This window comes from Bos taurus, chromosome 11 (assembly GCF_002263795.3).
Source record: "Bos taurus isolate L1 Dominette 01449 registration number 42190680 breed Hereford chromosome 11, ARS-UCD2.0, whole genome shotgun sequence".
Classification (NCBI taxonomy): domain Eukaryota; kingdom Metazoa; phylum Chordata; class Mammalia; order Artiodactyla; family Bovidae; genus Bos; species Bos taurus.
The window spans coordinates 27890871-27905577 of NC_037338.1; the positions used below are offsets into that span (position 1 = coordinate 27890871).

A 14707-nucleotide genomic window follows, 5' to 3' on the forward strand; every position below is an offset into this window, starting at 1 on the left:
GCCGTCTACGGGGTCGCACAGAGTCGGACACGACTGAAGTGACTTAGCAGCAGCAGCAGCAGGACTGGGGAAGGAGGGGGTGCTGGAGAGTGACTGCTAATGGTTTCTTTCAGGGTGATGAAAATGTTCAAAAATTAGACAGTGCTAACAGTTTCACAACCCTGTGAATATATGAAGCATCTTTGACATGTACACTTTAAGTGGATGAATTTATGTATGGTATATGATTATATCTCAGTAAAGTTGTTTTTAAAATATATGTCACTATACTGTGGTCTGTTAAAGCCCCCACCAAAAAAGTGAACTTGTCTCTTGTTCTAATTTTCAGAAGTGTTTAATACTGCATATTTTTCTGAAGCTATGCTGTTAGCATTCTATAATGCTCAGAGCAATTATATTTTCTTGGGATACTGTTCCACAATTAATATTAAATAACCCTTTTTGACCTTGACCTTTAATCTTAAATGCATTTTGCCTTAAATTCTATTTCATCTCACATGTTGATGTTGCTGACTTTTCATTTATGTGGAATATTTTTCTCCAAATTTGAAATATCAAGGTTGCTTTTTTCTTGAACACGTGTACACCCGTGGCGGATTCATGTTGATGTATGGCAAAACCAATACAATACTGTAATTAGCCTCCAATTAAAATAAATAAATTTATATTAAAAAAAAAAGAAGTACCTCTTGCACATAGAGGCTTCCCTGGTGGCTCAGTTGGTAAAGAATCTGCCTGTAATGAAGGAGACTGCTTGCAATGTAAGAGATCAGGTTTGATTTCTGGGTTGGGATGATCCCCTGGAGAAGGAAGTGGCAACCCACTCCATTCTTGCCTGGGAAATCCCATAGCCTGATGGTCTACAGTCCATGGGGTCGCAAGACTCGGACACACACATCTCGGTGCTATATTTTATTTGTAAAAGTCTGAGATCCTATTCATAGGCAAATTTAATGCTTTCACTTTTACCTATTAGTACACTTATTTCTGTCATCATATATTTTATTTATTTACTATACGTTCTTATTTTCTTTCCTCTACCTTTGGTTGGAATGTTAAACTTGATTTATTTTTTTACTCTCATGATTTATATTAAGTGTCCTATTTGTGGTTATTACTCATATATTTCAGATTATGTTTCTCTAAAAAAATTAAAGAGTTAATCTATATTTGAATCTTTTTCCTGAAAAAGAGTCCTAATATTCTATCTCTTTTCTTCTACTCTCCCGTATTTAGTTGATCTGCTCCTGACTAATTTAAGGATGAACCTTATAGTTAAAAAACTATGACTTAACAATACAAATACACTTTACTGGACATTTGTGTATTGTAAAGCTCTCTGCTGTTTCCTTACTTTGATACCACTTCCTCAAGACATGACCTCCCACTTTTTGGACCTCCAATCCCACACCCACCCTCCCACATTAGGCAGGAGAGCTAGCATAAATAATTCTTTCAAAGAAGGTCTGTAACAATCAGAGAAGCTGAATTATTACAGATCCAAAACTATTTTTATTTTATTTTCCTCTCACACTGAATTGCTGGTTTGCCTGCATACAGAATTACAGGTTCAACATAAATTTTTTCTCAACTTCAAAACTACTGCATTTCTATCTTCTATTACTTGTTTTAATCAATAATAGAGCTAATATCTACCTGATTTTTCCCTTTGTAGGTAAACTGTTTTTGCTCTCTGGAAGGTCTTAAGTCAGTTCCTCCTTATTACTAGCATTCTGAAAGTTCACAGGAAGGCATCTGAGTGTAGGTCGTTTGTCACTCTTTTATTTAGTATTCAGTAGGCCTTTTTAGAGAAGGCAATGGCACCCCACTCCAGTACTCTTGCTTGGAAAATCCCATGGACAGAGGAGACTGGTAAGCTGCAGTCCATGGGGTCGCTAAGAGTCAGACACAACTGAGCGACTTCACTTTCACTTTTCACTTTCATGCACTGGAGAAGGAAATGGCAACCCACTCCAGTGTTCTTGCCTGGAGAATCCCAGGGACGGGGGAGCCTGGTGGGCTGCTGTCTATGGGGTCACACAGAGTCTGGCACAACTGAAGTGACTTAGCAGCAGTAGCAGCAGGCCTTTTTAGAAGACTTGTCTATCTTCAGTTTGGAGAAATTTCATCCTATTATTTCTGGGATCATAACTCCCCTCCACTCTCGTTTATCTGAAGTTCTATTAGATGCATGTAGAAGCTTTAGATGGAAAAGGAAATGGCAAACCACTCCAGTATTCTTGCCTGGAGAATCCCATGGACAGAGGAGCCTGACAGGCCATGGTCCCACAGGGTAGCAGAGAGTCGGACATGACTGAACCAACTAAGCACAGAAACTTAAGAAGGCACTCTATATTGTACGACCTTTTGTTCATGCTTCCTACCTTTTTAAGACTACACCCTAAAGAATCTAACTCAATCTTCTACTTCATTAATTTGCTTCTAGCTGTGTCCACTCTATTTCACCTATGTGTTGTTTTTTCTTTTTTTAAATCTTAACAATTAGATTTTAAAATTCTTAGATTGGCTTAATTTCATTCTATTCCATGTTTGTTTTAGAAATGTAATAACCTTTCCTATGTTACCATGAATGTTAATCTGACTTATTTCAGAGTCTGTTGCCTGTTCATTGTTTCTTTGAGTATTGTTTATTTCTTAAGGTTGGAGCCTCGTTTTTCTATCATATGTTTTCCTCAAACATTTAGTGACTCTTGGCAACAAGGTCATTTCAGAGACTCTCTGTGTCTGTCTCTGTATAATGGTTCTGTTCACTACCATGAGCCTCAAGTAAAAAATGTGGGATATGATGCCAGGTGTCATGTACATGTTACAAGTTTGTCTTCCAGGAAGAAACTCCTTGAGCTTTTTGACAACCAAAGGCTACCTGAGGGATCACCAAGCCTCTCTGGCCTCTGTATTATACAGGCCTAGCCATTCTATATGTACCTCCTTACCTAATCCTGCAGACCTCTCCACTCTTTGAATATGACTCCGGTTAGTGAACACTACTCATCTATATATTTTGGGGGTGTGGCTCCACCATGCTTTATTTTTCTGTGGATGTGACTCATCAGGCTTAACATCTTTTAAGAATTCTTATAATTTCGATCCACTGGTGGGACCCTTTCTTGTTTTCCCAGACTATTATCTGTTGATTAACATAAGTGAGTATTTATATAAGTACAGACACATATGTACACTTTTTCTGTCCTCTTATGGAATTTGGAACATGCCAGCGGTGGTGGAAATGTAGTTAAAGAATAGCATGAGCTCAGCCTACTATCTTGATCACTTTCTCAGTGTCATTGTTTGCTCAAGGGTACTCTAGTGTTAACATGGCTATATCTCTAAATCTCAGACTCGTATATCCAACTCTGAGCTGATACCTTTTCTTGTATTTCTTACAGGCACCTCAAATTTAACATGTCCAAAACTGGATTACTCATCTTATCCTCACCAAATCTGCTCAGGTATCCTCATGACCCTTGCAACAAATTCTTCACAACTCCTTTTCACTCACATCACCAAATAGTCCCTACAAAATACATTTTATTTTTTTCCATTTCTACTGAGTGCCATTAACTTTGTCCCAGCCACCATTACCTTTCACCTAGAATAGTTAGTCAACGTTCAAAAATACAAATCAAATCATGTCATTCCTCTGCTTAAAACTCTTCCATTACTTCTCATTGCTGTTGGAATCAATTCCACAGTTTTTCCACATTAAACACTACTCTGAATCCAAATCTGGAGACAAGGTCCCTGCTATTTACTTAAAGACCTGATGCCAACAGGTTATTAGCCTCCTGGGTTATATAAGTTCCCCTTTCCTTTGTTCCACCATCTTGTTGAGGTATTCCATAACTTCACCTTAAATTAATATAACTTCTCTTAACTATGATGCCTGTATTATAAAACTGCTATAATAGGTATACTCTTTAGATACTAGGTATTTTATCTATCTGTAACTAGATCGTCCCTTTAGGAACCATCCTTGTTGAATGAACAAGTCCAGTTAAAGCTTTGGATGCCTCTTGGTTTAACTTACTATAAAATGGGAAAACTCCAGTTAAGTCCCATATATGACAGGTTAGTCCAGGCTTTGATAGTGTGAGCCTGGGTAAAAATCCTAACTACTCTTGGACATGGCTTCTTTTCCTGTCAAATGAGGAGGGTAGGGTTGGATGATCTCAAAGGTCTCTCTCTTCCATTTCTAGTGGTCACAGATCCTATGATGTAATCTAGTATTTCCTTAGAGAAAATACAGTACCTATCACTCAAATTTCATGAAAATTGTACAGAGGGTAATATTCTCCTTCAGGCCTAAGTAGAACTTTCACCAGAGAGAAAATAATTCAACTTGAGGTTTCTGGAGACCACTTAAACCAATATGGATTCATTTTACCCAGATTTACTGTCACCCTCAATTGCCTAAGGAATACAAACTCAAGAACTGAAAATACAATAGCAACAACAATAAGCACTATTACTACTATTATTGCTACTACTACACAGTAACAAAAATGAAAGCTTTTAGCTCATACTGGGAAATGACAAAAACAAACTATAATAATCTAATAGGAATGAAACAGGAAAAAAAAATAACAGTAAGTACCAAAGGCTTCTTCTGGAAAGATCAATAAAGATCAATAGTTCATATGGGTTTACCAAAAGAACCAACATACTCCGCTTTATCCACATCCCCTCCACTTTTATAAAAACGTTAAAAGGAGAGGCTCTTCAGACTTGCATCTAACATTTTAATAGTGTCTAAACTGATTATAACCAATTCTGAGTCTTGATCAAAATCATAAATACCAGTATAAAAAACTCACTCCTTCCTTAGTAATTTATAATACCTAACTATCGTTCTGCAAACTGTACAACCGTTGAAAATGGGAACTTATTCCCACTGACAATTACTATACCAAGGTTTGAGTACTGCTCTCTTTTTTTTTTGTTTTTAGTACTGCTCTCTTTATTGATGGATTTCATAAATTAAATGGCCCACATTGCTTTACCTGATACATTCCAACTCCGATGTGCTTTGGCTCAATTTTCACTAGCTCAGCTAATGGATCTTGTACACGCCTTGCTATGGAAACTGAAAAAACAGAATCAGAAAACAAGTATGGCTTAATGTGAAAAGCAGTATCCAGATAATTACTGTTTTAGTTTCTTATAATACCAGCAGTTATCCCTCTTTATTCTTCCCCCCAAAAGACCAACAGTTTAACCAAGTTTCAGTCTCCCCCCCACCCCATACAAAAAGTGAATGCAAAACTTCAGGATTGATTACGTCACCAAAACTCCTAGGCATTGCTAAGCTCAAATGCATTGAAAGGGTTATATATTTGAAAAACAAGTAAAACAGTTGCTGTATTTACACAATTACCTGTTCATTTGTTAAATACAGTATGCAAGGACACCTCACAATTTAAAGAACAAGTAGATATTGTTTTATTTCTAAATAACCCTGCATTACTATAAACATGATCCACATCTTTGCATTAAATATGCTTATTAAGACTACATCTTGATAATGATGACTAATGACAGAATCATATCTTACTGCAATCAGAGATCAAGTTAGCTGGCTAGTGAATATACTTGTATCGCCTTGAATATGACTGCAAGATTAGTCTGGGAAGTGATCTGCATGCTAACTGCTTGCTCCTAACACATGCACAGTCCTAATTACATCCCTTTCCTGACCATCACATCGCATTTTTAAGAGACTTGAGAGTTAACTTCAAATATTGCTTTACTTGTGTCATGATTTTTACTTAGTCATCATTTATTATTACCTTTTTTAAAACAAAATCTCATAACTAATTTAGCTTATAAGACAAATTTAGTTGGAAAAAAGAAATTTAATATGAATCTTTAGTTCAGTTCAGCTGCTCAGTTGTGTCTGACTCTTTGCAACCCCATGGACTGCAGCACACAAGGTTTCCCTGTCCATCACCAACTCCCAGAGCTTGCTCAAACTCATGTCCATTGTGTCGGTGATGCCATCCAACCATCTCTCATCCTCTGTCGTCCCCTTCTCCTCCGGCCTTCAATCTTTCCCAGCATCAGGGTCTTTTCAAATGAGTCAGCTCTTTACATCAGATGGCCAAAGTATTGGAGTTTCAGCTTCAGCATCAGTCCTTCCAATGAATATTCAGGAGTGATTTCCTTTAGGATGGACTGGTTTGATCTCTTTCCAGTCCAAGGAAGTCTCAAGAGTCTTCTCTAACACCACAGTTCAAAAGCATCAATTCTTCATCAATATGAATCTTAAGGATAATTAAGGCAACTCTTTTTTTCCCCCAAGTAGTATAGATGCATTGAGTGTTTACATATGAACAGGATTCATTTTCTAAACACATGAAAGTTAGTCAATGTCACCTACTCATATAGAAGGTTGGATAAAATATAAATTCATTAAGTGAAAACATTAAGGTCGTTAAAGGAAATTCCATGGCTGTTTTTGTGTTAAATTGTTGAAGGACTGATAAAAGAAGTCACCTCTTAGAAGTGACTATCAGATTCTCCTGATGTGTGCCACCTCTCATCAGAGATAAGATCCATTGTAAACATCAAGTTCACTGCACAGTCATTCAAGTCTTTTTCACATCTTTTACTAGTATTGCTAAGAGATAGTGACAACGGCAACTTGCAAAACAAGCTTAGAGAGCAATAAGTTGGTATCTTATAATCTGCCTATTTCTCCCACAGAAGAGATGGGAATTCCAAGGACTTCATATACACCTATCTTATCAAATTTCACATAAAGTTAATTAGTGCAAGCATGGAAGTATAAGTGGTTTCTTCTAATAACCACATTTATAGTTACCCATTGAAACACATGCCACCAGAGACATACCTGGTATTCTCTAAAAACAAAAAAGTGAGCCCTCCACATCTGTAAGTTTCACATTCACAGATTTTGCTATGGATCAAAAATGTTTGAAAAAAAATTCCAGAAAGTTCCAAAAAGTAAAACTTGAATTTTCCGCATTAGCAACTATTTACATTGGACTTACAACTGTTTACATAACATTTACATTGTATTAGGTATTACAAGTAATCTAGAGATGTTTTAAAGTATACGGGAGGATGTGCACAGCTTATATGTAAATATTACACTATTTTATATAAAGGACAAGAGCATTCTTGTGTTTTGGTACCTGAGAGGGGTTTCTGAAACCAATCTCCTAAGGCTACCAAGGGATAATTGTATTATTTCTTTATTCTAGCCTTTATATATATAATACAATAAGAATGATTTTCAAACATATACATACATTGCAAAATACTTTCAGATTAAAGAAACAACAGTAAACCAAGCTAAGGGAACAGGCATCAGAACATATGCTGCATAGGAAGGCAATATTAGAAGTTCAATAAAAGTATATCAATAATACATAAATCTTTCAAATCTACACCTTCAGGAGAACCCACATTATGAAAACCTAAAACTCAGAAAGTGGTTACAGCATTGTATGTAATTGGTAAGTGTGAGTAGATCCCATATTTTAACATTTCTGAGATACATAAAAGGATTTTCAACTGTTTTCTACTGGATTCCCTTCCAACAGTTCACTGCCAGTGTATCATTTGTTCATCCAAATATTGCTAAATATTAGCAACGATGGATTGAAAATGATGGTTTCTAGACGCCATTAATTCTACAATAAGTCCCAAGGGCTTCTGGAGTTACAGTGTACCCAGTAAACAACCCTTGACAAAGATCTAATATTTCTAGGATTGGCATTTCACTTTCAGATGCTGTTCGTTCTGTGAAGTATAAAAACCAAATATGGAAGAGACAGAGGCAGGAGGAGAAACACAGATGAATACTATTTAAAGTAGAATTTGAAAAGTAGTATGCTCAAGCTTTGAAGAGAAGATGGAGCTGTTTTTCTGCTGGCAGGATAACCAAGAGAAACGTTATGCAGCAAACAGTACTCATTTAATGATCAGGCTAACTACAGATTTCTGCAAGTTAGAGACAGAGAAGTAGTTCAGGCAAAAGGAGTCTAGTAGATTGCTGATTCAGAAAATGAAAACAGAGTAAGAGTCATGGCCCCAACCTTGCGGCACACTCATTTTGAGTTAGAAAGGAAAAGGAGGAAATGGTGGCAGAGGCAGAGGAGGAATGGTGAGGAAAGTATAGTAAAAGGAGTAAAAAAGACTTCTGGAACATGTTGAACACAGAGTCACCCTATGTCCCCGAGTTTTTACTTCTAGGTACATACTCAAAAGAAATGAAAATATCTGTCCAAATAAAATCTTGTACATGGATGCTCATAGCAGCATTACTCATAGTAGTCAAAAAGGTGAAAACAACCCAAATATTCAACAACTGATAAATGGATGAAAAAAACATGGTATACACCAGTATGGTGGTACATTATTTGGCAATAAAAAGGAATGGGGTACTGATAATACGCTACAGCATGGGTAAACTTTGAAAACACTATACTAAGTGAAAGAAGCCAGTTGGTCACAAAAGACCTCACGTTGTAATGACTCCATTTCTATGACATATCCAGAATAGACAAATCTGTACAGACAGAAAGAAGGTCAGTGTTTTCCAGAGACTGGGAAAAAGAGAGGAAGGGGTACAAACTGCTAATTGGTATGGGGTTTCTATTTGAGGCAATGAAAACGCTCTAAAATCGGATACCGGCAATAGTTACACAACTGACTATACTAAAAAATGATGACATAAACTTTAAAGGGTTAATTGTGTGCTATGTAAGCTGTATCTCAATGAAGTTGTTACATGTTTTTTAAATGCAGAATGTCCAAATGTATGGCAAATATTATCTATTTTTTCCCACATATGATGCCAACGCTTCTCTGTATCATAGTTACTATTCACCATTGTTCAGGAAATTCTAGTTAACACAATTGGAACAGAAAGAAGACACGATTACTGAAAAGACAGAAATTAGATTACTTATTATTATTTGCAGATGATGACTGTCTTCTTAGAAAACCCAACTAAGTCAACTGAAAAAAATATCACAACTAGTAAGATTTCAATCAGTTGGCTGGTTTCAAGACACCCACACAAAAACTGATGCTCCATCATATGCCATCAACAACCAATAAGAAATATCATGAAGGAGAATCCATTCACTGTCTCTGTGTGCATGTGTGTGTGTATTGCATGTAAGAAAAATAAAACATGCATAACCTGTGGAAGGGATCCCAGACTGAGTGAAGATTAGCATCCTAAAAGGTAAGCAACCAGAGCTACAGCCATGTGCAGTACCCCTGAAAGCAGCATTCTCCCCTCATTTATAAGCTGTCTTATATGCAAAGGATAAAAGGAAGTATATTGGTTTTGGTCTTTAGATCCATGAAACACCTAGAATCTTAAAGCTTCCAGAGCAAATAAATGTATTGCTTAGAAGACTGTACTAAACTGTGCTGTCTTTAAAATTTTCTTTATTCTGTTATCTGAGACTATAAAGTGGAAATTTTTCAAGTTCAAAACTCACTTCATTTTTGTACTTCTCCTTGCCATCAGACAGCAACAGAGGAAGACAGGTTAATCCCCATGCTGTCTTTTATTTCATTCAAGAACTCCAAATTAGAATTTTTTCACTGTAAAAAGCTGATTAAAATGTAACTGCAATGCTCTTAAAGCACATCTTGATCCTCTAATCAGTAATTACATTTTTCAATAAGGAGCTGACAAATCTGTTGACCTAATATAAATAATCTGTATCTTGATTGCAGCACTTGTGGTGACCTGACTAGCATAAGCTTTTAAAAATTCATAGATGGTATACCTAAAAAGGGTGAAATTATTTTATGTAAATATACCCTTAAATGAGTGAAGTATCTTTTCTCTAAGGATATCAAGCTTTTTCTTTATTTTTCTTCTTTCTACATAGTCTCTACTTCTTCCATGTAGTGCATACACTCCACCCCCTGCCTCATATTTTGGCATCTGTCTTTAACAGTATAAATTTTCCTTACATGTTAAGTGAACAACAACTTTCCATCAGAGGCAGGGTACTAAAAACCTGACTGTAAGTGCTTTGCTCAAAGGTGAGGTTTGTCAGTTGTGGGCTTCACTACAAGGTAATTTGGCCATTTCTCTGTGAAATCTCTGATCTCGGTTTCTATATGTATTTCCTCTTGTGTTGGTTGAATCCCCTAATTTCCTGCATGGAGGTTTTAGTTCTCTCTAAGGTATCTTAAAGCTCAACATTCAGAAAACTAAGATCATGGCATTCAGCCCCATCACCTCATGGCAAATAGATGGTGAAACAGTGGTAACAGCAGCTGACTTTATTTTTGGGGGCTCCAAAATCACTACAGATGGTGATTGCAGCCATGAAATTAAAAGACACTTACTCCTTGGAAGGAAAGTTATGACCAACCTAGACAGCATATTAAAAAGCAGAGACATTACTTTGACGACAAAGATCCGTCTAGTCAAGGCTATGGTTTTTCCAATAGTCATGTATGGATGTGAGAGTTGGACTGTAAAGAAAGCTGAGTGCTGAAGAATTGATGCTTTTGAACTGTGGTGTTGGAGAAGATTATTGAGAGTCCCTTGGACTGCAAGGAGATCCAACCAGTCTATCCTAAAGGAGATCAGTCCTGAGTAGTCATTGGAAGGACTGATGTTGAAGCTGAAACTCCAATACTTTGGCCTCCTGAGGTGAAGAGCTGACTCATCTGAAAAGACCCTGATGCTGGGAAAGATTGAAGGCAGGAGGAGAAGGGGACGACAGAGGATGAGATGGTTGGATGGCATCACTGACTTAATGGACATGAGTTTGGGCAAACTCCAGGAGTTGGTGATGGACAAGGAGGCCTGGCGTGCTGCAGTCCACAGGGTCGCAAAGAGTTGGACACGACTGAGCAACTAAACTGAACTGAACTGAAGGTATCTACAACATCAAGTTAATAATTATTTAATCCATTTTTTTAAATAGGTATTCCCACTCTTGTGTATAACCCATGTCTTCTGGTGCAGAAACCTATTTAACCCTCACTAGAGAGCAATTTTCCAGTCTTCTGCAAACGTCGAAGGAGAGTTACTCAGCTTTGTGGACTAGGTCTAATTCATTTTTTTTTAACTGATGTGAATTGCACATAACACAAACTTAACCATTTTAGGGTGTAACTTTCATTGGTATTTAGTACACTTACAATATTGTGCAAACCACCACCTCTATCAAGTTCCAAAATATTTTCATCACCCCCACAGGAAACCCCGAACACATTAAGCAGCCCCTCTTCACTGTCCCCTCTTCCCAGTCCTTGGCAACCACCATCCAGCTCTCTGTGTCTGCAGATTTGCCTATTCTGGACATTTCATATATATATATAAAATCATACAATATGTGACCATTTGTGCTCAGATTCTTTTGCTTAGCATGTTTTCAAGGTTCATCCATGTCATAGCATGTATCGTTACTTCATTCCTTCTTATGACTGAAAATATTACTTCATCATATGGACAAACCACATTTTGTCTATTCACCTGCTGATGAAGATTCAGCTACTGGACCAGTGCCAGTTTTTGGGTATTGTAAATAGTGCTGCTATGAGCATTTGTGTACACGTATTTGCTGAGTACCTGCTCTCAATTTTTTGAGTATATACCTGGAAATGGGATTGCTGGGTTATATGGTATTCTATGTTTAACTTGATCTCATTGTTTTTTAAAGAGACTTTTAATCCATCTTCTTATTTTAGACCCATTCTCAGCCCTCCCGAGATACTTCTAACAGTGCTTGGTGTAGTCCCTAAGTCCTCACGGTTTCTGTGATCTATTTCAGGTTAGTTCTGTTTTCAACAATGCTGTCTCAGTATTCCAATTTCTCAAGCTGGCTGAATCTCAGCTGATTTCCAGCTTCAAAACTATTGTTGCTATTTTCTCTTCCCTATTCTCCTTGTCCTAGTAGTTTATGCCTCCATTCTATCAAGTTGTTGTCATTTTAATGAGATTTCAGAAGAGAGTGAATGATATTTAAACTTCATTTTAAATCAGAAATCCAAAATAAACATTTTAATACCAACTATCTACCATTCTACTCATCCAATTTAAATCCTGTCCGTATAATAAATTTATTATGAGGGGAATGTAAGCATATATAAGGATAACTTCTGTTTTCAATAAGCTGATAAACTGGTCAAAAAGACATAGTAAGATAAAGGTAATTTTCTTACATATGTTTAACACTTGTAAGAATGGTGAGGTTCTCTTATATTTGATACAGTAAACTTATGGAGGGTTGAAAGGTAAAACCCACACCCATAGGTAGGTCTCAAATGAAGTGTAAAGTCATCCCCAGCATCAATCACTAGGAAAGAGAAAGACTCCCAGTCAGAAAACAGGAATTGAAAAGGAAGTGGGGCCCTAGAAAGTCAAGAGTAGAGACTCGCAGTTTCAACATTTGATTCCAGGACCAGACACCATGAAGACTCAAAATGTCTAGGTAGTATTTTGAGTTGATATGGATCAAAGTTGTTGCCAATGTGGAAACAAGCTAAGACAAAGAAAGAAGGCACATCTGCAGTGAATCACAAACTGAAGACACAGCTAGGTTTTGAAATCAGAGAGGACTATATACCAATTCCCTTTTTTATTATTTGCTATTTTAATAGTCTTATTAGAGCATTATAATTTTGTTCCCTAATAATACTGTGCAGTTATGTATCCACACAGGCCAGTAGTGGAAAGGAAATAGCAGCAAAGGGGAAGTTTGAGGGACTGCCACCACCTATGTAACATTTTTATCAAATACCCTGTTAGATGACTATCTTTCAGTCTCAACTTGGGAGGGAGGCTCTGAATTTTATTTTTTTGTAAAGTATTCCTTTATTTTAGAAGTTAATACACAAAATATTATGTACACACTTACTTGGCTATGTGGCCTCTTTAAGCCTTGGTCTCCTCATTTGTAAAGGGGGAGTAATAAATGACTCAGGGCAATTGTGAGGATTAAATAAAATAATCCTGGTAATGTATTTACCACAATGTTTCACATATATTAAGTGCTTAAAAAAGATCAGTGTTAGTAGCTCCCACTATAATTACCCTAGGTATTCCTCCTCTTAATATTTTATTACTATTTATATAAGGCAAGTATCAAAATAGAACATGTCAAGGAGGCAGAGACCCCATTGAGTTGGTGTGACAGGGAAAAATTTCACTGAAGAATTTGAGCTGGGATCTGAGTTTGAAGAGGAGATCATTATAGACAGGTGACTGTATCATAGAATGAACAACTGAAAGGAAACTACAAGTTCTTTTGGATTATAAAAGAAGTCTTTAACTTTAGATTAATGCAAAAATTTTCAAATACCTATCTCCAGGTATATATTTCAAGAACAGTCAATGAAATTTGATGAGAATCTTTAAGGGGAAAAAATTAAACAAGAAGTCTATTTCCCCTAATTTGGCATTTCCTAAAACTGGGGAGTTAAGATACACAAACTACTAAATATAAAATAAAGAACAAAGATATATTGTACAGCAATGGGAATTACAGCCATTATCTTTTAAGAACTTTTAATGAAGTATAATCTGTAAAAATACTGAATCACAATGCTGTACACCTAACAAATATAATACTGTAAATAAATGATACTTTGATTAATAATAAATCAGTAAACACACACACACAAGTCCTTTCTAACAAAGCAGTCTAAATATCCACCTATTACACAGAAAAATGCTCTGACCAGATCTATATTTTGCTTGTGATTCCAATTACTTTAATTAGATGTCTCAAAATATCTTAATTCCTTCATACACAAGATTTAAACTATTCCACAACACAGAAATCAGAGCAATTTTATACAACTAAAATCAAATCAGGCTGATTGAAACAATACACTAATGGCAATTCATATTAGCAAGACAAGAGAAACTGATCATTCAGCAAATATTTTGCAACAGACTCAAAGTCTGTAACTGTTTATGCATTTGCACTTTAAATATTTTTATGTTAACATATTACTTTTCTCCAACAAAAAGCTGTTAATAGTAATATTTCATAATAATAATGAGAGCTGAGAGTGTTTTACTGTACTACTAACTCTGCAGCATTTAATTTTACTAATAATGTTTTGGGCTAATTTTTCACCATACTCTAGAATACTGTGCAGTGTTCCTTAAAAGCAGTTTTCTTCCGCCTCTTTTCCATAATGCACAGTATTATTCCAATCAAATACTTTCTTTCTAATATGCCCGTAATACAGCTTCTAAAATTCCTTAGATATTTAAATATTTTGCTTGCTCCAAATTTAAGTCCAAAATACTAAAATCACACGCTTTTTGATGGTCCACAGTTTCTTACCTGCACTTCTCAAATTAGGGTCCAGTTCTGGCATCTCTTTGTTAGCTTCAGGGCTGACACTGTAGATCGATGCTCCTGCTTCACTGACGATACTGAGAAGAAAGAAAAGGGGAATATTATTTGCCAAACTTTCTGCCTGCCCAAAAAAAAAAAAAAAAATGAGTGAGAATAGGTATTATAAGAGAACTGAAGGGCAAAGCACTCTCTTTAAATTTCAATGGTATCTATACTATTTGATTATTCATTAATATAAGTGATTAAGCAATGTTTGTTTCTTCACATAGGAAATACACAGGCTTAAATCCATAATGAATTCATTCAGTTGTTTTCTGTCAGTAGTAATAAGAGAGAGTTTATAAATGAACACAATGGATACTCCT

General features: G+C 36.2%; 1 protein-coding gene across 6 annotated transcripts in view; it reads right to left on the bottom strand.

Annotated features, from left to right (window-relative positions):
- SRBD1 (S1 RNA binding domain 1) overlaps positions 1-14707 on the bottom strand; it is a 244524-nt gene that overhangs the window by 84833 nt on the left and 144984 nt on the right. For all 6 annotated transcript variants that reach the window (XR_009496281.1, XM_059891195.1, XM_005212609.5 and 3 more), the window contains 2 exons: positions 14328-14419; positions 5022-5104 (listed from right to left, as the gene is read on the bottom strand). Coding sequence is in view for 5 of the 6 variants with exons in the window: in XM_059891195.1 (XP_059747178.1) it covers positions 5022-5104; positions 14328-14419 (175 nt within the window). In the remaining variant the exon portion in view is untranslated. The remainder of the gene's footprint in view (positions 1-5021; positions 5105-14327; positions 14420-14707) is intronic.